At 49.4% G+C, this 24,371-nt stretch overlaps 1 protein-coding gene across 1 annotated transcript; it reads right to left on the bottom strand.

The window, feature by feature from the left end:
* Positions 1–420: 420 nt before the first annotated feature.
* LOC140422327 (uncharacterized) lies at positions 421–6,159 on the bottom strand. The gene is made up of 2 exons (XM_072507355.1): positions 6,016–6,159; positions 421–2,294 (listed from the first exon to the last, which is right to left on the bottom strand). Exon 2 carries the CDS (start codon positions 1,942–1,944, stop codon positions 658–660), a length of 1,287 nt encoding a protein of 428 aa, XP_072363456.1. The 5' UTR covers positions 1,945–2,294; positions 6,016–6,159; the 3' UTR covers positions 421–657.
* Between the last annotated feature and the right edge of the window lie 18,212 nt (positions 6,160–24,371).

The raw sequence follows: 24,371 nt of genomic DNA, 5'->3' as shown, positions 1-24,371 counted from the left end.
GGACCAGCATTACAGCAGCGGGACATCAGCCCATCGCGGGCCGGAGAATCGCCGGGAGGGGCCCGCCAACCGGCGCAGCACAATTCCCGCCCCCGCCTAATCTCCGGTACCGCGATTCTCCGACCCGGCGGGGGGGTCGGAGAATCCCGCCCCATGTAACCACCATAGCTCATCTTAATGGCAACGTGGCAGCTTTGGGAACTAAATATCTTACAATGTGCAAACACCTTTTCATTCTGTGCTCCTCGCCAACCTGGAACCAGGTAATCGCAACTAGCCTCAAAAATGGTCAGCCCACCGGAGGCAGAGGTGTTAGACCGGCCAGTCCAGCAGAAAGAAACCCTCCAATCATCACCATTCACCAGATGTCAGAATGAACAAAATGCAGTCCTGGATGCCAGTGAGAGCAGAAACAATAACAACGGAGCCAACATCTGGAATTTATTGTGAACTTGTTGGGAGTCACAACAGGTGAGATGAATCACAAAACCCCTCCCCACATTGAGAGCAGATGAATGGTCTCTCCCCAGCATTAACTCGCTAGTGTCTCCGGAGTTGGGAGGGATCATCGAATGTCTCCCCTGCTCAGAGCAGTTTCCAGGTGTGAACTCGCGAGGGTTCCCGCAGGGTGTATGGATATCTGAATCCCTTCTCTCACTAAGAGCAGGTTAATGCCTTCTGCACTGTGTGAACTCGCTGGTGTCTCTGCAGGCTCGATGAAGTAGTGAATCCCTTCTCACACTGAGAGCAGGTGAACGGCCTCTCCCCGGTGTGAACTCGCTGGTGTGTCAGCAGCCTCGATGAAGTAGTGAATCCCTTCTCACACTGAGAGCAGGTGAACGGTCTCTCCCCAGTGTGAACTCGCTGGTGTTTCCGCAGGCTCGGTGAAGTAGTGAATCCTTTCTCACACTGAGAGCAGGTGAACGGCCTCTCCCCGGTGTGAACTCGCTGGTGTCTCTGCAGGCTCGATGAAGTAGTGAATCCCTTCTCACACTGAGAGCAGGTGAACGGCCTCTCCCCGGTGTGAACTCGCTGGTGTGTCAGCAGCCTCGATGAAGTAGTGAATCCCTTCTCACACTGAGAGCAGGTGAACGGTCTCTCCCCAGTGTGAACTCGCTGGTGTTTCCGCAGGCTCGGTGAAGTAGTGAATCCTTTCTCACACTGAGAGCAGGTGAACGGCCTCTCCCCGGTGTGAACTCGCTGGTGTGTCAGCAGCCTCGATGAAGTAGTGAATCCCTTCTCACACTGAGAGCAGGTGAATGGCCTCGCCCCAGTGTGAATTCGCTGATGTATCAGCAGGCTCGATGAAGTAGTGAATCCCTTCTCACACTGAGAGCAGGTGAATGGCCTCTCCCCAGTGTGAACTCGCTGATGTATCCGCAGGCTCGATGAAGTAGTGAATCCCTTCTCACACTGAGAGCAGGTGAATGGCCTCTCCCCAGTGTGAACTCGCTGGTGTGTCCGCAGGCTGGATAACTCAGTGAATCTCCTCCCACACTGAGAGCAGGTGAACGGCCTCTCCCCAGTGTGAACTCGCTGATGTATCCACAGTTTTGATAACTCAGTGAATCCCTTCTCACACTGAGAGCAGGTGAACAGCCTCTCCCCAGTGTGAACTCGTTGGTGTCTCCAAAGGCTCGATAAAGTAGTGAATCCCTTCTCACACTGAGAGCAGGTGAACGGCCTCTCCCCAGTGTGAACTCGCTGGTGTGGCCGCAGGCAGGATAACCGAGTGAATCCCTTCCCACACTGAGAGCAGGTGAACGGCCTCTCCCCACTGTGAATGCGTCGATGTCTTCGCAGGTGGGATAATTGAGTGAATCCCTTCTCACACTGAGAGCAGGTGAATGGCTTCTCCCCAGTGTGAACGCGTCGATGAGATTCCAGTGCAGATGGAGTCCTGAATCCCTTCCCACAGTCCCCACATTTCCACGGTTTCTCCATGTTTTGGGTGTCCTCGTGTTTCTCCACGTTTGACTCTCAGTTGAAGCCTCGTCCACACAGTGTACGGTCTCTCCCCGCTGTGAATGGTGTGATGTTTTTTCAGGCTGTGTAACTGGTTAAAGCTCTTTCCACAGTCGGTGCTCTGGAACACTCTCATTCGGGTGTGTGTGTCTCGGTGCTTTTCCAGTCACACTGATGGTTAAAATCTTTTGAAGCCGACAGAAAAGACAAACATTTCTCCTTCTAGATTCTAAGTCTGGTGATATTCAGTTCCAAGGAATTGAGAGACTCAGTCAGATTGAGACGTGATATTTGTGATTGCTGTCTGTAATTCCTCCTCTTCTAATATCCTGTAAAAGCAATTTACAAAAGACATCACTGTCAGTACAGGATAGAAATTCAGAACAGACAATTCTTGTTCCTAGAGAACATTCTTTTCTCTCTCATTCCTCAAAAGCTGTAAATCTCCAGCCCACACACTCTCCCTCCATTCTCACTCTGCTGTATCTAATATTCACCCTCCCAATTCTCCTGAAGGTGCTGATTCAGGCTGATTGACAGATCCATGCTCACTGCTTCCTGTCCTGGACACAGAGGCCATAACAAATACAAGCTGCAGTCGGCTATTCGGCCCATCAAACCTGCGCAACCATTCAATGAGCTCATTGGCCGATCTAATCAGCACCATTTTCCCACACTAATCCCCATATCCCTCGATATCTTCAATATCTAAAAACGTATCAATGTTGTTCCTGAAAATACTTGATGACTGAGGCAATGTAGCACAGTGGTTAGCACTGTTGCTTCACAGTGCCAAGGATCCGGGTTCGATTCCCGGCTTGGGTCACTGTCTGTGCGGAGTCTGCATGTTTTCCCTGTGTCAGCGTGGGTTTCCTCCGGGTGCTCCGGTTTACTCCCGCAAATCACGAAAGACGTGCTGTTTGGTAATTTGGACATTCTGAATTCTGCCCTCTGTGTACCCGAACAGGTGCCGGAGTGTGGCGACTAGGGGATTTTCACAGTAATGTCATTACAGTGTTAATGTAAGCCTACTTGTGACAACAAAGATTATTATTATTACTATCAGCCGTGTTACTGACCAGAGGCCGAGTGTGCTGACTCAATATCTGTGAGCTCATGAGGCCGAGCTTCAAAACACCATGAAGAGGCTCGATGATCCCGAGGAAAGAATCCTGAAAGTTGAGCAAGATGCCTCCTCGACGGAGGCAAGAATTCAATCCTTGGAAAACTGGCCAGTGGCAGTAGTCCCGGAACGTGGAGAACCCAGGGTCAGCGAAATAACATCCGAGTCGTCGGCCTGCCAGAAGGTGTGGAGGGTGAGGCTCACGTTAGGTTCTTCGAGGACCGGCTGCCACGTTTCTCAAGTTGGATGTGAAGCCTGGGCGATTCCAATGAGAATGGGCATCGGATCCTGTCTTTGAGGCTGAGGGATAGTTTTCATCCCAGGCCTGTAATCATTCACTTCCACAACTTGAAAGATAACCAGAAGGTCCTGGAGACGGGTAAGGTGAGGTGGGACCTGGCTCCATGAGGGAGTGAGGATTTCCTTCTTCCAGGACTTTTCGGCAGCCACACAAACGAAGAATCGAGGCTTCGATGAAGTTTGAAGGGAACTCAAGGCTGCGGGAGTGAATTATGTCGCTTTATCCTGTGACACTGAAAATTGTATCCGACAACTCCGTCAAGTCTTTCAATAATCCGACTACTGCCTTGGCCTTCATTAAATCCAGAATGGCAAGGATTTGGAGCGATGATTTGCAGCTCAGGCTAACTCAGGCTCTAATCTAAACTCTTTCCCTATCATGGTGTTGTTGTCTGAATTTGTTATCTTTTATCCTGTTGAAGGGAGTTGTTATTCTGTGAGCGCCGATTGAATGTCTTCTTCTCCTCGAGTGTTCCAGGGACTCGTATTATCTTATCTCAGTTATGGTAGATGTGCCGTGTGCTTATTATCCATCATCTTTCTTCTATTATCCGAGCGTTAATCATGGCAGAACCGAGTGGCGCCATTGCCAAAGGGTGGGTGGTGGTGGATGCAGGTTTTCATGGGTGGGTCTAAAATGCGGGAAGGACATTCGATCCCCATTTCCTTGTTGGCCCTTATTTTCTTCTCCTCAATTTGGAGAAGGTATCCTGAGGGTAACAACAGTTTGGCTGTGGGGTTAATCCTCAGGGTCCTCAGTCTTATTGAGGAATATCCCCTTGGATCTACTGTGGTGGTGATTCTTTTGTATTTTTGTATTTTGTTATTATGGGAGGGTTTATGTGTTGTTGACTTTATCCTACTCTGGTACAGACGGGGCTGTGAAAGGAGCAGTTTGGGGAGACTTTGGTGCCTGTGGTGTAAAGTGGGTTGGAGAGGGGGGTAATGGAGCACGCCCGATTGTGGCGTGAAAGTCTGTTCCTGTTCTCTCTGTTGCCAAACTAATGGCGGCAGTTAATCTGCAAATTTTCTCAGGGAATGTACGGGGCATCCATCACCCTATCAGAAGGAAGATGATTGCCTCCTTTCTTAAGGAGAAAGTCGACATAGCTTTATTCCACGAAACGCATCTAGATTAAACTCAATTGGGGTCGACACGGTGGCTAGCACTGCTGCCTCACAGCTCCAAGGACCCAGGTTCAATTCCGGCCTCAGGTGACTGGCTGTGTGGAGTTTGCACATTCTCCCAGTGTCATTGTGGGTTTCCTCTAGGATCTCCGGTTTCCTCCCACAGTCCAAAAGATGTGCAGATTAGGTGGATTGGCCATGCTAAATTGCCCCTTTGTGTTGAAAAAGATTGGGTAGGAATACTAGGTGATTCGGATAGACTGGAGGCATGGGCTTAAGTAGAGTGCTCTTTCAAAGGCAGGTTCAGAATTGATGGGCCGAATGGCCTCCTTCTGCGCTGTAGGGATTCTGTGATGAGGAGTACTTTAAATTGAGGCGGAATTGGGTGAGGCAGGTTTTTTTTTGGCCTCTTTTTTCATCAAGTAGCAGGGATGTGGCAATCTTTATTAATAAAAATATCCTTTTCAAAGTTGAAACCTGCACGGAGGATAAAGAACGTAGATATGTGACCATTAGAGGTTCGATGCATGGAGATGTTGTTTCAATAATGAATGTTTATGGACCCCAAATTGCTCCCGGAATTAATTACGAAGGCTTTTGTGAATTTTGCAGAGGTGGCTTCAACTCACATTTGGCGACTTCAACTGCCACTTAAATCCTCTGGTAGATAAGCTCCCAGTAACCAACCCCCCCACCCCTCCCCCTCCCCTCACTTCAAGCTAGGGCGTTGGCCTCAGCTTGTGAGGAGGTGGGTTATGTGGATGTTTGGAGGACTTTGCACCCGAGTGGTGGAGATTTAACCTTCTTTCCAGTCCCACAGCAATGCCGTACTAGAATCAATGACTTTTTTGTGCCGAGGACGATTCTACGGTGTTCTCCTGCACCACAGGGAATATTTTCATTTTCACATCCCCCCCCACCCCCGCCCCCACCCCCACCCCCACCCCTCACTACCCCCACACCGCCCTCCACCCCCCACCCCCACTGGAACTTTTACTCGAGAAAGTGGAGGTTTGGTGCCTTCCTGACAAGAGGTACTTCATTTACTACACATTTTAAGGAAGAGTTTGAGTTCTTCCTTTTCTTTAACTTGGCCCCTGGTATTTCCCCCTCCAGACGTGTGAAGTTCTTGAGCAAATACAAAGGCCAACTTTGGAGCGATTTTCTCTGTGTGGCTTGGTGGAAGGAAAAGGGCCATGAAGACGGAGGAAATAAACAAGAATTTCGGGAATTCTATGCAGGATTATACAAGTCTGAGCAGTCTGGTGATGTGTTGGCGGGTGTGGAGCATTATTTCTGTTCCTTGTGACCATCCTTTTAGCCAAACAAATAAATGTGTGAAGCTGAGGGAGCAAAAGATGTCAATGTCTTTAAGAGAGAGAGAGACCTGGGCCAAGCTTTGCAGAGTCTGCACCCTCCCTGGATTCACTTCCTTTCCCTTCAGTTGCTGCAAGTGACCAATTGAAGGTGAGAACGAGAAAAGAAAGTGTTTTACTCACAGATGTTGGAGACAGGAAGAACTTGTGAAGTTCAATCCAGCAGTCACACAAAGCCCGCGCTGATTAGCTGGAGGACCAGAGTCCTTCCGGTCCTCCAACTCTTTCTTTCCATTGGTCAATAGCTCAGGAAAAAGGTCAGGAGGCGGGCTATCCTTCGCACACGCGCAGTTCCCCCTCCCTTGGACATGCGCAGTCGTGGGCAGGAGGCGATCACCGATTGGCATCTTGCTCTGGCCGTCAGCCGGTTGCCTGGAAACCTTGTTTCGAGGAGGTTCTGTTGTCGGTTTTTTTCTCCCTTGTTCAGGGGGCGGGCGAAGCAACGGGTGGGGGCGGGGAGCGCCGGGCCTGCGCACTGGAACCCGATGACGATAACGTGGAATAGAGTAATTCCTATTGGTTGATTCAGGCAGGGCGCCATTGTGATGTCACAGCGCAAGTGAAGGAAAAACCTTTCCTGTCGCCAACATCTGTGAGTAAAACACTTTCTTTTCTCATTCTCACCTTCAATGCGTCACTTGCAGCAACTGAAGGGAAAGGAAGTGAATCCCGGGAGGGTGCAGACTCTGCAAAGCTTGGCCCAGGTCTCTCTCTCTCTCTTAAACACATTGACACCCTTTGCTCCCTCAGCTTGACACATTTATTTGTCTGGCTAAAAGGGTGATTTCTTTCCCAATGTTCACAATTAAAGGGCTGATTTCCCCTGGAGATGGCTCACATTTAAGAGACAGTAAATTAATATCAGACAGAGATATGTCTGGTACTTTTAAATGGTACAGATTAGATATATTATTTATGGTTCTGTAATAAAATACATTTATTGTTATTTCTGGTTGTGTTATATTGTACTGTCGCTATTTATATATTTCCAGTTATCTCTTCCCTCAGAGGGTTGTTAGTCTCTGGATTTCTCTTCCACAGGGACCAGTGGAGTCGGAGTCACTGAATATATTCAAGGATGAGTTGGACAGATTTTTAATATATATATATTTTTTAAACCATTTTTTAAATAATGAATGCAACAGACGAACAGAAATATTGATGGAAAATGGGGATAGTGTAGCACAACTGATACTGCCGCATAAATACAAGCAACACATTGCAAAATTAATTTGTGCATGATATTTTAGGGACCAGAGCTGCTATATGAAATGCCGGATTCATTGAACAACCAGTTAACAGGTTAACATAGTGAGTGGGGAAAGAGGGTAAGATTATATAAAAACAGAAGAATAACAATGCAGGGCGCATACCCCAAAATATTACAAAACAGACTAACAGCATAGTCAAATTAAAATAACATAGATGACACAGAATCTCGATAGTGCAGAAGGTTCTTCTTCAAGTCTGCACTGACCCTCAGAAAAAGCACTCCCTGAGGCATACACCCCACAATATTCCCATAATCTAGTGCATTGATCATCGTCAACCCACCTAACCTAACACCTTTAGACACTAAGGGGCAATTTAGCATGACCAAGCCACTTAACTGCACATCTTTGGACTGTGAGAGGAAACCAGAGCACCCATGCAGACATAGGAAGAATGTGCATCTCCACGCTGACAGCTACTCAAGGAATCAAACTTAGTGCTAACCACTGTGCCTCACTGTGCCCTACTCTGGGCTCAGTTGAATTGAAAGCCCTGGAGGAGCAAGCCAGTCAAATTGGAGCACATGTATTTGAGATAGGGGTCTCATAATTTAACAGATGCATCAGACTTAGAATGAAGTACAGACATTAAAAATTGCAATGGGATACATTCCGTAATCAGTCTATGCCAGTTTTGGATAGAGGGATAACTGGCTGGTCTGCTTCCATATCGAGCCTGATGAATCTTGGGTCTATCCTAACCAAATTCCGGATGAACCTAAGATGAGAGGCCAATTGATAAAGCCTGATATTTGGGAGACACAAACCTCCCTTAGCTCCTGGTGATTGGAGCTTAACAAACTTGAGGTGAAGTTTATTTTTGTTCCAGATAAATGTACTAATCATTTCATTAATTTCCTTAATGACTCTGGTCGACAGCAGTATAGGCCACTTCTGCAGAGGGTAAAACAGTCTGGACAACACATTCATTTTAATGAAGGCGATCTTCCCTCACCATGAAATCGGAAGAGCCGACCACCGGGCAAGGTCCCACCTAATAGTCACTATCAGCTGTGGAAAATTAGTCCCTTATAGCTGTCTGAAAGAGGGGGACATCGACATTCCCAGACATTTAAATCCCAAGGGGGGGCATCTGAAAGGGAACTTAGCAAGAGGAGGAGGCTTACCCTTCAACACCCCCCTCCTCCCACCAGCATGGCCTCTGACTCAGTAAAATTCATCTTCTCACCAGAGAAGTCACTACATCTATCCACAATCGGGTACAGCTGTTTAAGATGAACATTTTGCTGTGGTTTTTATTTTTATCTCCGTGCCTAATGGTCTTTTTGCTGAAATTGTTCTTTATGGGGGTGGATTGGTTGGTTTAATCGTTTGTATGGGCAGATAAGTTGGCAAGGATTAGGAAGACGGTGAATCAGAGAGGGCAACAATCAGGGGGCTTGGCCCTGCTGAACCTATTATACTATTATTGGGCGGCGATCGCAGAGTAGGCGTGGGGTAGGGGCAGGGAGATGGAGCCTTTGTCAGCTTACATTAAAGGGTAGGTGGGGTTAATAGGTTACAGGGATAGGGTGGAGACATGGGGTGCTCTTTCAAAGAGCTGGTGCAGACTCGATGGGCCGAATGGCCTCCTTCTGCACTGTAGGGATTCTATGTTCTATCATTTCAAGGAGCTGGTTATCGTCAACTGCTAGCGGGGAGGGAAGGGAGTGAGGTGGAGAGGTTGGTTCGGGAGTTGGGGTGGGTTTAGGGGTTTTGTGTTGGTTTTACTTTGTAATGTTATGTGTTGTAAATGTTAAAATCTGAATGAAAATACTTTTTAAAAATCTATCCACTACTCCAGGACTGAAACACTGGGGTTCAACACAAACTGCAGCCCGTCCTCTGCACACACAGTGATTTGTGCTGCCTCACCCCACCCTCCAGGCCCGATATCAGAGGATCCGATCTAATAGCCTCTGGCAAGGGCTCAGTGACCAACGCAAACAGCAAGGGGGACAGAGGGCAGCCCTGTCTAGTTCCTCTCTGAAGCTGAAACTTCGACACCCTTAAACCATTGGTGAACACCGCTGCTACCAGTCTGTGATATAACAATTGAATCCACTCAATATAATCCTCACCCAACCCGAAGCCTCGCAGCGGATACACCAGATAATTCCACTCAACTCGAGCAAAAGCTTTCTCTGCATCGAAGGAGATCACCAGCCCATCCAATGCATATTTCTGAAAAGTCTGAATCACATTCGGCAACCTTCCAACATTGTTACTGGAAAATCTTCTCCGTATAAACCCAGTCTGGTCCTCCCGCATGATTGTCGGAAGGATGTCCTCCAGCCTTATCGCCAAAACATAAGATCGCAGTTTCAAGTCAACATTCAAAAGAAAGGGAACTTGTGACGGGGATGTGCTGAGTAGTCACACATCAGGTGGCTCTCCTCCATACAACAGAAAAATAGGCAGTGTCGGCCGAATTTAGCCGCAAAATCAGACTTAAACATCCCCTCACCCTCAACAATAGTGCGGACAACAAAATGCCAGAAAGCAACAGCTCGAAAGGCTGCAGGGTCACAGAAACTGCAGCAAGGGACAGGAGCGGCGAGCAAGCGGGTCGGCGGCCCCACGAGGCGAGGGGTCTCCAGTCTTCCCGAGAGAGGGAGACCGGCAACCCAGAAAACAAGCCCCCCCCCCCCCCCCTCCCCCCGACCAGGCGATGGATGGAGGATGTTCCTAACCAATGAACTAAATGCAATGAAGGATCACATTGAGGCTGAGTTAAGGGTGACGGTCAAGCTGGCGGAGGTGCTAGCTGCGATGCAGAAGATGCTCAATGGCATGTGGAGGAAACTGGAAGCCCAGGGGAGCACAGTTCGAGAGCTGGAAAAGATCGAGGACCAGTAGAATCGGTCAAGGAGTTAGAACATTCAGATAGTGGGTCTGCCAGAGGGGATCGAGGGCAGGGACCCAATCGACTACGTGGCCCAAACGCTGGGCAACCTGATTGGGAGGGACAGCTTCCCCAAACCGCCAGAGATCGACAGGGCTCACAGGTCACACTGCGTCACCTCGCAATGAACAGGGGAGCCAGCTCATAGGAGGGAGGGGGCGAGGGCAGCAGAGCGCAGGAGATGGTGAGGAGGAGACAGCAGGGGCACAAGCAGAGCGGGCGTAGGAGGGGGTCAGATCGATCCTGGGGGGGGGGCCACACACCAGCGGGAAAGCTAGTGCCGGGAAGTACGGGAGAGAGCGGGACTGCGGCACATCTCCCACTGGGAAGAGAGCATCTGGGAGGGGGGGGGAGCAGATAGAGGGGGGATACAGTGGGGTGGGGGGGGGGCAGATAGGGGGGAATACGGTGGGGTGGGTGGGAGAATAGAAGAGGGGGGATACGGTGGGGTGGGGGGGGAGATGGAAGAGAGGGGATACGGTCTGATCATGAGAGGGGGAACTTCACAACTGTTCACAGGATCCATTGACTGACAGATCAACCCCAGAACAGGGAAAATGACAGGCATGGCGAGGGAACTCGGAACGTTCATGGGGCAGTGGATCCCTGGTGGTTCATGGAGCAGATGGGGGCAGTGGATCCCTGGTGGTTCATGGAGCAGGCGGGGGCAGTGGATCCCTGGCGGTTCATGGAGTAGGAGGGGGCAGTGGATCCCTGGCGGTTCATGGAGCAGATGGGGCAGTGGATCCTTGGCGGTTCATGGAGCAGATGGGGGCAGTGGTCCCCTGGCGGTTCATGGAGCAGACGGGCCAGTGGATCCCTGGCGGTTCATGGAGCAGGCGGGGGCAGTGGTCCCCTGGCGGTTCATGGAGCAGACGGGCCAGTGGATCCCTGGAGCAGATGGGGGCAGTGGATCCCTGGCAATTCTTACACCCGGATGAGAAGGAATTCTCGTTCTTCTCACCAGTGCACAAGGTCTACACTCACATCGGCTTCTTTGTTGAGGGGAAATCGGTGCTTCCAGAAATAGTCAGAGCGGAATAATCCATGATTGTAATCTCAGACCACACTCCACATTACATGGATGTGAGGTTGGAGACGGGACAAACCCAATGCCCCACATGGAGGTTGGACACGACCCTCTTGGCCGACAAGGTCTTCTGCCAGAAAACATCACCGGCCATCGGCAAGTCCATCACTAACAACCAGAACGGGGAAGTCTCACCTTCCACATTCTGGGAGGCACTGAAGGCTGTGATTCGGGGAGAAATAATCACCAAAAGGCTCGTAGAGACAGGGGAGAGAGAGCGGTTAGGCAGCAACTGATCGACTCCATTCTGGAGGTTGACAGACGATACTCCGAGGCTCTGACCATAGAGCTTCTGCTGGAGAGGAAGAAGCTGCAAAAGAACTTTGACCTGCTCCCCACCAGGAAGGCAGTGCACCAACTCCACCAGGCACGGGGGACCTTTTATGAGCACGGAGAGGGCTCGCCGCCTGCTGGTTCACCAGCTGAGAAAGAAGGCAGCCACTAGGGAAATAGCCCAGGTAAAGGATAACAGAGGCAGACTGGTATAATAATCATCTCTATTATTGTCACATGTAGGCTTACATTAACACTGCAATGAAGTTACTGTGAAAATCCCCTAGTCGCCACACTTCGGGTACACTGAGGGAGAATTCAGAATGTCCAAATTAACTAACATTATGCCTTTCGGGACTTGTGGGAGGAAACCGGAGCCCCCGGAGGAAACCCGTGCAGACAAGGGGAGAACGTGCAGACTCCACACAGACAGTGACCCAAACCGGGAATCCAACCTGGGACCCTGGCGCTGTGAAGCAAAATTGCTGACCACTGTACTACCGTGCTGCCCAACCATAGCCGTCCCGTAGCCCAACCAAAAAAGGTCAACCAAGCATTTGAGGCCTTCGACAGGGGACTGTACGCCTCCGAGACCCCCCTCCTCCCCGGAGAGAGTTCGGAATCTTCTTGGGCTGCAAACGCAACCTGGACAAAAACAAAGATTTCCCGGTGAGGCAGAGAGGGGGAGGGGCAGAGCTGGAGGGCCTCCCAGTTAAAATAGCCCAAAACAAATTCCGCTACCTGGAGATCCAGGTTTCCCACGAGTGGACACGGATCCACAAGTGGAAGCTGACCAGTCTGGCGGAGGAAGTCAAAAACGACCCACAGAGATGGGATGGATTCCTGCTTTCCCTGGCGGGGAGGATGCAGATGATCAAGATGAACGTACTGCCCAGGTTCCTCTTCCTGTTTCGATCCTGACCGATCTACATCCTCAAGGCCTTTTTCCATTCAATAGATAAAGTGATTATGGCGTTTGTGCGGAGGGGCAAGAATTCAAAAATCCTTAAAACAGTACTACAATGGAGAAGAAACATGGGAGGCCTGGCCCTCCCGAACTTGCAATACTATCACTGGGCAGCCACGGCCGAAAGAGTGAGGAGATGGGTAAAGGACCCAGTCATAGAATGGTTGATGATGGACGAGTCCTCACGTACAGGAATGATCCTCCGGGCCCTCGCCACGGCAACACTCCCATCCCCGCCAGCACCAGTCCAGTGGTGGTAGCTACCCTGAGAACCTGGAACCAGATGTGGCAGCATTTCAGTCTGACCGATGTGTCCATCATGGCCCCCATCTGCAGCAACCATAGGTTTGCACCAGCCATTCTCAACACCACCTTCAAGAGGTGGAGACAGGATGGGGGAACACTGATGGTTAGGGACTTTTACACGGGAAATAGACTAGCGACCTTAGAGGAGCTGGCGGAGAGACTGGACCTACCAAACCGGGATGAGCTCCAGGTCAAAAACTTTCTCTGCAAGGAGACACCAGCACACCCAGGAACCCTGAGAAGCACAATGCAAGAGGAGTTACTGGACGCAGACAGTCTGGGGAAGGGAAACTGTGGGGACCTGTACGGACAACTCTTAATAAGGATACGCTCCTTACTTGACCAAAGCCAGGAAAAATGGGAGGAAGAGCGAGGGACGGAAATAGGGTGGGGACTCTGGAGCGAAGCACTGAACGGGACCAACAACACCTTCTCCTACGCAAGGCTAAGCTTCATGCAGCTGAATGTTGTGCACAGAGCGCACCTGACAAGAACCCGAATGAGCAGGTTCTTCCCGGAGATGGAGGACAAATGTGAATGGTGCCAGCGGGGCCCGGCAAACCATGCCCACATGTTCTGGGTATCTGGGTATGCCCCAGGCTAGTCGAATTCTGCACAGCCTATTTAGAGGCAATGTCCATGGTTATGAGGGTGGAGCCGGGCCCACAAATGGCAGTCTTCAGGGTATCGGATCAGCCAGAACTATTCATGGGGAAGAGGCTGGACGCCCTTGCCTTTGCTTCTCTAATCGGCCGCTGGAGAATCCTGCTCGGCTGGCGATCAGCAGCACCACCCACAGCTCAGACTGGCTGGCAGACCTATCGGAATTTCTCCACCTGGAGAAGATCAAGTTCACCGTCCGAGGGTCAGAGGATGGTTCCCACAAAGTGTGGAGGCCATTCACCAACTTGTTCCAGGACCTGTTTGAAGCCAGCGGCCAATGGAACACTGGGGAGGGAGGTGGGTGTACGGGAGCCAACGGGATCACAGGGAGCAGGCAGGAAAAGGGATGTGGGGGGGTGAGGCTACTGGGAAAAGGAGGGAGAGGCCAGAAACCAACTGACACAGAGACCAGAGAGCCGAGAACAAAAACACAAGAAGAGGAACCCCCAAGGGAAGGTTTAAAACAGGACAGGGAGTGCGCGGGGTGGAAGGGGGGAGGCCCATCAATGGGGGGGAAGGGAGGGCACCGTCCACTTGTAAATAGCAGATAACTCCCATTGTACAGTGAAGGGCCCAGGAAAGAACCCAGAAACGACGAGTGAAGGGGGCAGAGGGGAGGGACGGGAGATGGGGGGGACCGGCACAAAGGAAATTGACATGCACATTGTAATCGGCAGAGTTACCCTGACTGCTTGGATAGTGTATAATAAGGTTTGCCACAAGTCTGCGACTCAATGAAAAAGAGGTGATAAAATCTGCCCCATCCAATCCCGCCTCAATTTAAAGTGTTCCTCATCATCCAGATGTGTTTCCAGTAATAAAACTATATTGACTTTCTCCTTCAGAAAGGAGAGGCTCTTTTTCCTTCTGATAGGGTGATGGATGCCCCGTACATTCCCTGAGAAAATTTGCAGATTAACTGCCGCCATTAGTTAGGCGACAGAGAGAACAGGAACAGATTTTCACGCCACAATCGGGCGTGCGCCATTACCCCTCCTCCAACTCACTTTACACCAGAGGCACCAAAGTCTCCCCAAACTGCTCCTTTCACAGATAAAAGCTCCGTCTGTACCAGAGTAGGATAAAGTCAACAGCACATAAACCGTCCCAAAAGAACAAAAATACAAAAGAATCACCACCACAATAGATCCAAGGGGACATTCCTCAATAAGATTGAGGACCCGGAGGATTAACCCCACGGCCAGACTGTCGTTACCCTCAGGATACCTTCTCCAAAATGAGGAGAAGTAAAGTAACTTTTTATAAATTGTTTTTACAGGATATTAGAAGAGGAGGAATTACAGACAGAAATCTCAAACATCACGTCTCAATCTGACTGAATCTCTCAATTCCTTGGCACTGAATATCACTGGACTTTGAATCGAGAAGGAGAAATGTTTGTCTTTTCTGTCGGCTTCAAAACATCAGTGTGACTAGAAAAGCACCGAGACACACACGCCCGAGTGAGGGTGTTCCAGAGCGTTGACTGTGGAAAGACTTTAACCAGTTACGCAGCCTCAAAAAACATCATACCATTCACAGCGGGAGAGACGTTACACGTGTTCTGTGTGTGGACGAGGCTTCAACTGATCGACAAACCTGGAGAGACACGAGGAGACCCCCACCCTGGAGAAACGGTGGAAATGTGTCGATTGTGGGAAGGGATTCAGGGCCCCATCTCAGCTGGAAGCTCATCGGCGCAGTCACACTGGGGAGAGGCCATTCACCTGCTCTGTGTGTGGGAAGGGATTCATTCGGTTATTCGCCCTGCAGAAACACCAGCGGGTTCACACTGGGGTGAGGCCATTCACCTGCTCTCAGTGTGAGAAGGGATTCACTACTTCATCGAGCCTGCAGATCCACCAGCGAGTTCACACTGGGGAGAGGCCGTTCATCTGCTCTCAGTGTGAGAAGGGATTCACTCAATCATCGGACCTGCGGAGACATCAGCGAGTTCACACTGAGGAGAGGCCATTCACCTGCTCTCAATGTGAAAAGGGATTTACTCGGTTATCCAGCCTGCTGACACACCAGCGGGTTCACACTGGGGAGAGGCCGTTCACCTGCTCTCAGTGTGATAAGGGATTCACTAGTTCATCGAGCCTGCTGGCACACAAGCGAGTTCACACTGGGGAGAGGCCATTCACCTGCTCTCAGTGTGAGAAGGGATTCACTCAATCATCCGACCTGCGGAGACATCAGCAAGTTCACACTGAGGAGAGGCCGTTCACCTGCTCTCAGTGTGAGAAGGGATTCACTCAATCATCGGACCTGCGGAGACATCAGCGAGTTCACACTGAGGAGAGGCCGTTCACCTGCTCTCAGTGTGAAAAAGGATTCACTCAGTTATGTCACCTGCAGAGACACCAGCGAGTTCACACAGGGGAGAAGGCGTTAACCTGCTCTTAGTGAGAGAAGGTATTCAGATATCCATACACACTGCAGGAACACTAGCGAGTTCACACCTGGAAGAAGCCATTCACCTGCTCTGAGCAGGGGAGACATTCAATGAACCGTCCCAACTCCGGAGACACTAGCGAGTTAATTCTGGGGAGAGACCATTCATCTGCTCTCAATGTGGGGAAGGGTTTTGTGATTCATCACACCTGTTGTGACTCCAACAAGTTCACAATAAATTACAGATGTTGGCTCTGTTGTTATTGTTTCTGCTCTCACTGACATGCAGGACTGCATTTTGTTCATTCTGACATCTGGTGAATGGTGATGATTGGAGGGTTTCTTTCTGCTGGACTGGCCGGTCTAACACCTCTGCCTCCGGTGGGCTGACCATTTTTGAGCCTCGTTGCGATTACCTGGTTCCAAGTTTGACGAGGAGCACAGAATGAAAAGGTGTTTGCACGTTGGAAGATATTTAGTTCCCAAAGCAGCCACGTTGCCATGAAGATGGGCTCTGGTGGTTACAGGGTTCTTTTGTCTAATTTATCTGGGTGTTTCTCGCAGAAGGAAACTGTCATGGTATGAGGGGCAAGTTGTCTGTGATAGATTGGGAAATTACAAGAAACATATCACTGTAAGTGGCAACGCAGGTGGATAATGGTTGGGGCATAAAAATTGGCAAGTCATGCTGCAGCTGTACAGAACCTTAGTTAGGCCACACGTGGAATATTGCCTACAATTCTGCTCACCACATTACCTAAAGGATGTGGAGGCTTTGGAGAGAGTACAGAGGAGGTTTACCAGGATTTTGCCTGGCCTGGAGGGTATTAGCTATGAGGAGAGGTTGGATAAACTCGGATTGTTTTCACTAGAGCGACGGAGTTGAGGGACGACCTGATAAAAGTTTACAAAATTATGAGTGGCACGGACAGAGTGGATAGTCAGAAGCTTTTTCCCAGGTTGGAAAAGTCAATTACCAGGTGACATAGATTTAAGGTGCGAGGGGCAAAGTTTAGAGGAGATGTGCGAGGGACATTTTTTACACAGAGGGTGGTGAGTGCCTGGAACTCGCTGCCGGAGGTGGTGGTGGAAGCAGGTACGACAGTGACGTTTTAAGAGGCATCTTGACGAATCCATGAATAGGATGGGAATAGACGGATACAGACCCTGGAAGCACAGAAGGTTTTAGTTTAAACAGACATCATGATCCGAGCAGGCTTGGTGGGCCGAAGGGCCTGTTCCTGTGCTGTACTGTCCTTTGTTCTTTGTTGTTCTTTGTATGACGATAGACAATAGATAGGCAACCACTCGCATTTTATTTACATAAAATATAGATTCCTTTCAGAAGCAAAAGTGAAGCTATCGTGGCGAACAAGAAAAGTTAAAGATTCCATTAGATCAATGGAGGGGACAATATAGTAGGGAGCCTGAGGATTGGGAACTTGTTTTAGAATTCAGCAAAGGAGGACCAAGAATCTGATAAAGAGAAAATAGAATATGAGAGCAAATTGGGGAGAACTGGAAAAGTTCCTATTGGAAAAGATTAGCAAAGACAAAAGGGTCCATTCCAGGCAGAGACCGGAGAGTTTATAATGGGTAATAAGGAAATGGCAGAGAAAATAAACAACAGTGTGTCTGTCTTCACAGAGGAAGATACAGAAATTGTCCCAAAAACACGAGAGAACCAAGGGACTAGTGAACACGAGGAACTGAAAGAGATTAGTATTAGTGAAAAAGCAGGACTGGAGAAAATCATAGATTATCTTAGAATTTACAGTGCAGAAGGAGGCCATTCGGCCCATCGAGTCTGCACCGGCTCTTGGAAAGAGCACACTACCCAAGGTCAACACCTCCATCCTATCCCCATAACCCAGTAACCCCACCCAACACTAAGGGCAATTTTGGACACCAAGGGCAATTTATCATGGCCAATCCACCTCACCCGCACATGTTTGGACTGTGGGAGGAAACCGGAGCACCCAGAGGAAACCCACGCACACACGGGGAGGATGTGCAGACTCCGCACAGACAGTGACCCAAGCCGGAATCGAACCTGGGACCCTGGAGCTGTGAAGCAATTGTGCTATCCACAATGCTACCCTGCTGCCCATAATGGGATTGAAAGTTAATAAATCCCCAAAAGCTTCTCTCCATCCCAGAGTGTTGACAGAGGCGGCTGTAGTGGATACATTGGTTGTCATCTTTCAAAATTCTATAGATTCTGGAATGGTTCCTGCAGATTGGAAGGTGGTAAATGTAACCCCACTATTTAAGGAGAGAGAGAAAACGGGGAACCACAGACCCATTAGCCTGACATCAGTAGGAGGGAAAATGCTACAATCTATTATAAAGGATGTAATAACATACAAATTAGGAGCAGGAGTAGGCCACTCGGCCCCTCAAACCTGCTCCATCATTCAATAAGTTCCCGGCTGATCTGATTGAAACCTCAACTCCACAGAGGCTCCTTATAAAATAAATCTTGGGAGATCGTAATAATATTCTTTATTATAATCATCTTTATTATTGTCACAAGTAGGCTTACATTAACACGGCAATGAAGTTACTGTGAAAATCCGCTAGTCGCCACACTCCGGCACCTGTTCAGGTAACGGAGGGAGAATTCAGAATGTCCAATTCAACTGACAAGCACGTCTTTTGGGACATGTGGGAGGAAACCGGAGCACCCGGAGGAAACCCACTCAGTTTTGGGGAGAACGTGCAGACTCCGCACAGACAGTGACCCCAGCAGGGAATTGAACCCGGGTCCCTGGAGCTGTGAAGCAACAGTACTAACCACTGTGCCTCCATGCCACTGTGTCAGTTATGGGGAACAAGGAAATGGCAGAGGAGTTAAACAGATATTTTGCATCAGTCTTTACGGTGGAAGATACTTCGAATATCCCATTAATACTAAAGAATATGGCGGAAGCAATTAAATACCATCGTTGGAGAAGTTGTATTGGACAAACTCATCGAATAAGATTAGTCCCCTGGATGGCTGCATCCTAGGATCCTAAAAAAAATGGCTACAGAGATAGTGGGTGCATTGATTGTAATTTTCCCAAAATCCTTGGATTCTGTAGAAGTCCCAGAGGATTGGAAAACTGCCAATGTGACAGCCCCCCAATTCAAAATGGGAGGGAGGAAAACAACGAGACATTCTAGGACGAATAGCCTAACATTTATTATTGAAAAAATGTTGGAATCAATTATTAGGAAGTAACAGCAGCACATTGAGAAAATCATAATCTAATCAAGCAGAGTCAGCATGGCTTTGTGAAAGGGAAACCGTGTCTGATTAATTTATCAGAGTGTTTCAAGGAAGTCTCAACCAGAGTGGATAGAGGGGGACCAGTAGGTGTGTTGTATTTAAACGTCCAGAAGGCCTTTGACAAGGTATCTCAAAACGTTAAGGCATGAGATAAGAACCCATGGTGTTGGCATGGATAGAGAATTGGCTAATGAGCAGGAAACAGAGAGTGGGGATAAGGGGTTCTTTTTCAGGTTGGTGACCTGTAACCAGTGGGGTTCCACAGGGATCAGTCCTGGGATCGCAACTGTGTACAATTTATATTAATGACTTGGAGGAAGGAAGTGAATGTACTGTGCCCAAATTTGAAGACAAAAATAGGTGGAAAGGCAAGTTGCAAGGGGGATATAAACAGTTTGCAAAGAGATATTGAGAGGTTGAGCAAGTGGACAAAAAGTTGCCACATGGAGCATAATGTGGGAAAATGTGAAGTTCATTTTGGAAGGGAGAACAAAAGAACAGTATTACTTAAATGATGAAAAACTGCAGAAAGCTGCAACACAAAGCGACTTGGGAGAACTTCTGCACGAAACATAGAACTGCCTGCCTCTGAAGTTGATGGTAGCAGTGATTTAAAAATATGTTTCTGGAACATACCTCTTCATTCACCTGAGGAAGGAGCAGCGCTCCGAAAGCTAGTGACATCGAAACAAACCTGTTGGACTTTAACCTGGTGTTGTAAGACTTCTTACTGTGCTCACCCCAGTCCAACGCCGGCATCTCCACATCTTAAAAATGAAAAACATTCAGAGTATCCAGTTTTTTCCAATTAAGGGGCAAATTAGCATGGCCAATTTACCTACACTGCACATCTTTTTGGGTGTGGGGGTGAGACACACACAACATGGGGGGGAATGTGCAAACTTCATGCGGTCAATGACCCGGGTCCTTGGCGCCGTGAAGCAGCAGTGCTAACCACTATGCCGCCCTGACGGTAGCAGAGATGATTAACAATTTCAAAAGGAAATTAGATATGTACATGAAGTAAATAAACTTTCAGGGGAACAGGAATATCAAGGGGAAATGGTCCTGATTGTATCAGTCTACTGAGTCGGAATGGACAAGTTACTGAATGGACCTGTTCTGTGCCATAATGACTCTGGGCGGGATCCTCCATTTCGCTGGCAGCGCACTCACGCCCGCGGGTTACCCAATGGCATGGGGGTGCTCACAATGGGAAACCCCATTGGCCGTCTGCCCGGACAGAGCATCCCGCTGCCAGCGGGGGTGCACCACAGCAGAAAACGGGTGTAGCGGAACAGAGAATTCAGATTCTATGTCTGGAAATATATAACATAGCTACAGTACTATATTACAATACTAGAAATATTAATAAATATACTTTATTCCAGAATCCAAAAAGAATCTGTACCATAACAACACGAGACATATCTCTGTCCGACATTAATTTACTGCCCCTTAAATGTCAACTATCTCTTGGGGAAAGCAGCCCTTTAATTGTGAACATTGGGAAAGAAACCATCCTTTTAGCCAGACAAATAAATGTGTCAAGCTGAGGGAGCAAAGGATGTCAATGTCTTTGAGAGAGAGAGAGGGACCTGGGCCAAGCTTTGCAGAGTCTGCACCCTCCCTGGATTCACTTCCTTTCCCTTCAGTTGCTGCAAGTGACCAATTGAAGGTGAGAATGAGAAAAGAAATGGAAAGAGGGAGAAAATAAAGTGTTTTACTCACAGATGTTTGATACAGGAGGAGATTTCAGTTTGTGTGAAGGTCAAGATTTCAGTCGGAAGTCAGAAGGCGGGTTCTTTCTGCACATGCGCAGTTTCCCTCCTTTGAACATGCGCAGTACCGGGCCACAGGCCCGCGCAGCCGATAGAGCGGTTTCCAGGGCGCGGCAGATTATGGGAACGCCGGGCGCCATTACTCATCCAGAGCCCAGTCTCCAAACGCCTGGTACTGGGATGGAACGGGGGCGAGCGGAGTACCATGTGGGTAGTCCCCTCACCCCTTCCCAGAATCCCCCCCATCCATTTCCTCTTGCAAACACCTCACCCAGTATCGATCCCCTCCCCCCACCATTCACAACTCCCAGGTCCATTGAAACCTGTTTGACCAGGCTCCCATCACACTCCCGTTCACTAATCACCCTACATTTCCTATTGTGGTAATCCCTGCCAGAGCCCCCTCCTCGCCACCCCCTCCTCAGTAACCCAGCCCCACGTGCTCAAAACCCACCTCCCTGAAACCAAGAAACAATACAGAACCACACCCATAAGGAAAAAACCACAACCCCCTACCCCATTCAAGAGTCAGAAACAAAACCCCAATCAAATAGAAAACCCTCAATAAGAGAACACAATCCCCGTCCCACCAACCAAGCCCAAATCCCAACTCTCATCTCAGTCTCAGTCCTTCAGCCTTAACGAACGCCTCCGCCATCTCAAAATAAAAGTCCTTCGAGTTATGAGTGACTCTCAGCTTTGCTGGGTAGACCACTCCAAATCTCACTCTTCTGCCGTACAATGTCCCCTTCACCCGTCCAAAGGCCACCCCCTTCTCGTCAACTACTCCGTCAGATCTTGGTATCTGCATCTACCAACACCTTCCCACTTCATATCCGCTAACTAATGGCATTCTGCTCTTTTACTGCTCTGGTGGGGAATGCCACCCGAGGCTGCACTTCGCATTATTCCTGCACTGAGGATCTCCTCAGTGCAGGATGATATTGGGATGCCATTTTTAAATGGTGTCCCGAGCTCTTGACCACCTGACTCGACTCCTGGAACCCCCAATGTCCCAACTCACCTATAAGGGTTCCTCGGGCCTCCCCACACCACCGCACATGGGCAGTGCACACCCAGGCTTGATCCCCGGTGCGAGCAAAATGCCAGCCTGACACCTTGGCACTGCCCATGTGGTACCCTGGCAATACCCCTGCCAACCTGACAGTGCTACCTGGGAACTCCAGGGTGCCAGGGTGGAACCTGGGTGGCATTGCCAGGGTGCCTACATGGCATTGCTAGGGTGCGTAGCTCAAAACCTTCTCCTTCACGTGGTAGCTGTGGAAGCAGACTATAACCACCCTTGGTGACTCATTCACTCCAGACTTTAGCCTGAGTGGCCAATGTGACCTGTCCCACTCAGAGCGGAGGGTTCTCCCCCCTCCCCCATCAACACAGCAAAAATCTTTGCAAAGTACTCGGTTGGCCTCAGGCCCTCCGCCCCTCAAGCAGGCCCACCATTCCCAAAGATTGCCTCCTTGACCAGTTCTGCAGGTCCCCTACCTTAGCTCTGAGCCTTTTGTTGACCTCCGTCACCCTCCGTCACCGCTCCTCACCCATCGAGGTGACCTGGTCACTGTGTTGCGACAGTGTCCCCTCCACCCTCTTCAACTTCTGTCCTCGCTCCCGCACTTCGACAGACGTCTTCATCTCTGCCGTCTTTACCAGGGCAATCGCCTCCTTCACCCACTCTAAAGTGAAGCTGTCATCCCCCTCCGAAGCACCTTTAAATACTTGGCAAACAGCCTTTCCAACTCCACTGTAGCGATAAGACCCTGTTTGTGCTAAAATGACTGATTGCAGCCACGATGGGAAGCTTTTGGTCAATTTGAAATGAGGCCTGGTACCTTTTGACTGGTGACCTATTTAGAGTCTGCAATGCACTGATGGAAAAGATGGTGAAATGCCGAGCAGAACCTGAGTTGACACCTTTAACTACAATGTCTGAAGAATGGATCTATGGTTAGAAGAAAGATGTCATTCAACAGTTCGAAGTAGAGTAAATTTGACCTGTCTGGGACACGGGTCAGAAGGAGTATAAGGACCAAGCATCGAAGATTCCGTTTCAGCGACGACCGAGGATTGGTCGGGACAAATGGGTAATGGCTCAGAGAATAGAACAGACCTCCAAGAGGAATGTGGCCAATTCAGTTCAAAGGGGTAATATCTACTTATGTCTGAAGCTCTGACATCACCTTGGTCAGAGTTTCCACGGTGAGGGGAGCGGCCCCACCCGATGACCCAGTCCTGCCAGCTTCCTTCCTGCAGGACTCACAGCAGCACTCGCTGGTGGACCTTCACTCGCCCCCTTCTTTCCAGCACCTTTCCTCTGGGACTTCGACATTCGTCGGCATCCTTATGACTTCCCTCAACAACTCATCTAAAAACTGACCCAAAACTGGGCATAAACATCCAAAAATCAGAGACTCTCGCAGGAGCCACCTAATGTGCGACATCCACCAACGTGTTGTCACCGGAAGTCCCCGGAATGAACAATATCAATATGATACCAGCATCTCCATATTAATGACAGGCCATTCATCTGCTCTGTCTGTGGACAGAGCTTCTCTCAGTCAGGCAGCCTGCTGGCACTGGGGAGAGGACATTGGAAAATGTTCCAGGAGTGGGATGGAATTCAGCCAATCCTCCAGCCTGTTGACACACCAGTGAGTTCAAACTGGGGAGCTGCTGTTTCCATGTTCTTTGTGCAGATAGAGAGTCACTCACTCATCCCACTTCCTGACACACCAGCGACTTCATATTTGACTGCAGGGGTTGGACTCTGCTGAGGGAAATATTCACTCTATCTGAGCCCCTCAGAATTACACACAACTCAATTCAATCTCCCCTCAGCCTCCTCTGTTCCAATGAGAACAACCCCAGCCTCTCCAATCTTTCCTCATCATTAAAATTCTCCATCCTGGGTAACATCAGCCTCTCTCGTGTGATCACATCCTTCCTGTAATGTGGTGATCAGAAATGTCCACAGTGCTCCGGCTGTGGTCTAACTGGTGTTTGATCCAGTTCCAGCACAATCTCCCTGCTCTTATATTCTCGGCCCTCTGCTTCCAAAGGAAACTCTCCCACCTGCCTTCCTTCTTTTAAATACAAATGTCGAGTAACCAATCATTTTTTTCAATTAAGGGGCAATTTATTGTGGCCAATCCAGAACCCAGCGCATCTTTGGGTTGTGGGGCAAAACCCACGCAAACAAGAGTGAATTTCTATTAATTTCATTTCATTTTTCATTTTCATTTCATTTCATGCGCAAACTCCACACGGACAGTGGCCCAGAGCCGGGATCAAACCTGGAACATCGGTGCCGTGAGGCAGAAATGCTAACCACTGTGCCACCGTGCTGCCCCCACCTGCCTTCCTAAGCATTGAAGAGAGAGAGAGGCAGCTGAGAGAGACAGGGAGAGAGAGGCAGCAGAGGGAGAGAGAGGTACCAAAGAGAAGAGAGGAGCACCAAAGACTGAGACAGGAGGGAGAGAACAGAGAGACAGAGGGCAAGAGAGGCAGCAGAGGGAGAGAGGGGCACCAGAGAGAGGA

This window comes from Scyliorhinus torazame, chromosome 5 (assembly GCF_047496885.1).
Source record: "Scyliorhinus torazame isolate Kashiwa2021f chromosome 5, sScyTor2.1, whole genome shotgun sequence".
Classification (NCBI taxonomy): domain Eukaryota; kingdom Metazoa; phylum Chordata; class Chondrichthyes; order Carcharhiniformes; family Scyliorhinidae; genus Scyliorhinus; species Scyliorhinus torazame.
This window is presented reverse-complemented; position numbering and strand designations above follow the sequence as displayed.